Raw genomic sequence first — 2,967 nt, 5'->3', positions numbered from 1 at the left:
GAAGCAGAACATTTGAATATAAAGCAGGGTTATTTTCTGACTACAATACTTTGGTATGTGGTAGCTCCCCTAATTACCTTTTCTACAAAACCCTTTCAGTGAAGTGTACAAACTTCTGACAAAAATCAGATACAGTAGTACACTACAGTGCCTTTCAGTAACTATGGAAAGTTCAGCTACCCTCTGAAGATTTACCTTAGTTCTGAGAGTTCTGGAAAGGTATCAGGAACATCAGGCATCTTGTATGTAAATCCATTCTGGCCAACCTGAATCAAAATTTAGAAATGCTTAGTAGATTTCTGAAGCACAGTTTCTTGATATTTAACCTGATTAATTGAGAACTGAAGATGAATATTTTCCAGCAACAAGAGAAGCAAGAAAAGCAGTAAGAAGCAGTAGCACTAGTATCTGAACAGAAAACAACTCAACCAATGCAACAAAATGCTTGAAGGTGTTTGGGGGGACATGTCATAAAAGATGAGTCAGTTTTGGAGGAAAATAATTCATTTGAAAGCAGTTGAATGACTGGGAAAACACACAGGAATAGTAAAACTCAAGAAAGTGAGAAGAGAGAAGGAGATTGACATTTTGATCTCTTTCATGTGGTTTTCAGAGCTCTAATCCCTCAGAAAAGAAACGTTTTAGACAAGGAAAAAACAGTTGTAGAAAATTTAAATTCTATAAAGCTACAAAAGTGCCTTCCAAGCCTCAGAAAACTTGTTTCTATAGACCTTATTTGATTCGAGACTAAACATTTAGATACAAAGTTCTATTAAAAATAAAATTCCTTCCAGAGTTCATCAGCAACAGGGAGCTTAAGTATAAACATAAAAGATAAAATGCTTCATATAAAGACCTGAGATTGCACATTGCCCTCACCTAATAGGTTCTGAGCAGGAAAGCAAGAAAAAAATTATCTTCTGTGGTTGGAGATACAGCTACAGCTGCCCTATGGGGGAGTGCAGCTCCAAAACAAAACCCCTATAATCAAAGACCATTAACATAACACTAGTTTCATTGAAAATCAGACAAACTTGTTGCTCTGACTTCAAGTTCTAAAAAATTCTTCATCAAAGCCAGAATGACAGTTTTGCCTCCCTAGCACCAGCAAAACAATGAAGTTCACTCACTCAAGTGCTTCCTTGAGTTTTACAGCAATGCTCTGTGTGCCCCTAAGGGAACTTGTACCCAGTGTCTGCCAGCTTAAGCAGCAAAACTCAGCACACCGACCTGCAGCACCGCTTCTGCTGTGGGAACAGGCAGCGGCAGATCAGCAATCAAGCCATAGGAGGGAGCAGCAGGCTTGTCCGTAGTGTAGTTCGAAGAAACTGATTCAGAAATGGGCATGGGTGCCATTGTTCTGTTTGTTTCTTGAGGTGGATATGGAGGGAGAAATGGAAACCCCTGAGGAGCAAAAGGAGGCATTCCAGCTGGTTTGTTGAAAAGGCTAAAAAACAAAACCACAATCATGAGCAACCAACTGCTTACAGCACATCTTTTGTCATTTGAATTATAATTACCAGACCACACATAAGAAATAAGAATGAATTTTCAAGTGGCCAAAAACTTTGTATTTTCTGTTCTCAATTACCTCCAATGTAATAAGCCCTTCTGTCTAATACTGCAGTATAGTCTAGAAGTCCATTAATCTACATTCTTGTAGAACAGCCAAATACACACTTACACTCTTAAATTATGAGAAAAGTACTTCTCAAAAATTTATGACAGCATAATTTAAAATAGTTTCCATCCTAAAGTTGTGAGAAAAACATCTGTGTCATACATTTGTTCTTATGTATGGTATAGCATTTAATAGCTTGGGCAACACACAAGTAATTACTTCTAAAAAACATGAATGATTTTTTTTAAAATTCACAACTGAAGCCACATCCAAACTTAGTATCACCATCAGCCATGAGAACCACAGTTGTACTGACACAATTTGAATTTAACACAATTCTTTAAATCATCCAATTTCTGCTGCACATGGTGCAAAAGGAACTGCCCTAAGCTGGGAGATTATGAACAGAATATGAAAAAACACAACTGCTCAGATAATGAGATAAAGCAAATTCCAGATTTCATCTGGTAATGTAAAAAATTCTTTTTCCAGAAAATGGACATAAAGTTACATCAGGCATGTTGATTCAGTAACTCCAATGAAATCTAGTGTCTCTTCTAAAAACAATCAGGTCATCTACCATGCACATGAAATTATGCAAAGACATGTAATCTAATTCTTCCGGTATATCCATTACATTATTCCTGTCTCTGCCCTCCTTATAATTGGTTTAGTCACTTTTTGAAAAACGAATAGACATTTATTATGTTTTGATAACTTACTATGGAAATGATGTTGAGCTAGGAGCTAGAACCGGAGGATTCTTCCAAAACTCATCCAGTAAACTCTGAATAATTTTTCCAAGATCTGAATGCATTGTAAACTGGGAAAAACACAAAACAAAATCCAAAGAAGAAGAAAAATTATATCTGGAATCCAAGCGTTCCAAAATGCGCTGAACTTGAGTATTTATTATAGCCATGTGACAGTGCTGAAAAGCTATTTCAGACATACTAGCTAATCCAAACTATATATACATAAGCTCCAAATAAAGTGATAAAGCAACCCAGAGCTGAACAGAAACTAAGTCTTTCATAGATTCCATTATCAGTGGAGAGTCAATGAAGTACCACATTTCTATTGAACAACCAAAAATCCCCACTTTAGTTACCAAGTTACATTTGTGCAAACAACAGAAGAGGAAAAAAAAAATCTGAGGACAAAGGCACTAACTACATTCTAAAAGAGTCAGAATCTCCATCCACTCAAGAAAAAATAGGACAATCTTGTTGACAAAAAGACCAGCATATTAAAATCCTGAATATTCGAGCTAAAACCTTGATGCCATTCTAATAGGATTAGGCTAGAAAGAACTATGTTACAAAACTGTCTTAAAGCATCCCTCT

General features: G+C 36.3%; 1 protein-coding gene across 1 annotated transcript in view; it reads right to left on the bottom strand.

The window, feature by feature from the left end:
- The window catches only part of VPS37A (VPS37A subunit of ESCRT-I), a 15,057-nt gene that overhangs the window by 6,055 nt on the left and 6,035 nt on the right, over positions 1-2,967 (bottom strand). Inside the window, exons 5-7 of the mRNA XM_031059679.1 lie at positions 2,344-2,444; positions 1,231-1,447; positions 196-266 (exon numbers count right to left, since the gene is read on the bottom strand). Of these exons, the coding sequence (XP_030915539.1) occupies positions 196-266; positions 1,231-1,447; positions 2,344-2,444 (389 nt within the window). The remainder of the gene's footprint in view (positions 1-195; positions 267-1,230; positions 1,448-2,343; positions 2,445-2,967) is intronic.

This window comes from Geospiza fortis, unplaced genomic scaffold (assembly GCF_000277835.1).
Source record: "Geospiza fortis unplaced genomic scaffold, GeoFor_1.0 scaffold40, whole genome shotgun sequence".
In the NCBI taxonomy this organism is placed as follows: domain Eukaryota; kingdom Metazoa; phylum Chordata; class Aves; order Passeriformes; family Thraupidae; genus Geospiza; species Geospiza fortis.
Note: the sequence above shows the minus strand (reverse complement) of the source record. Positions and strands in the feature narration are given on the sequence as shown.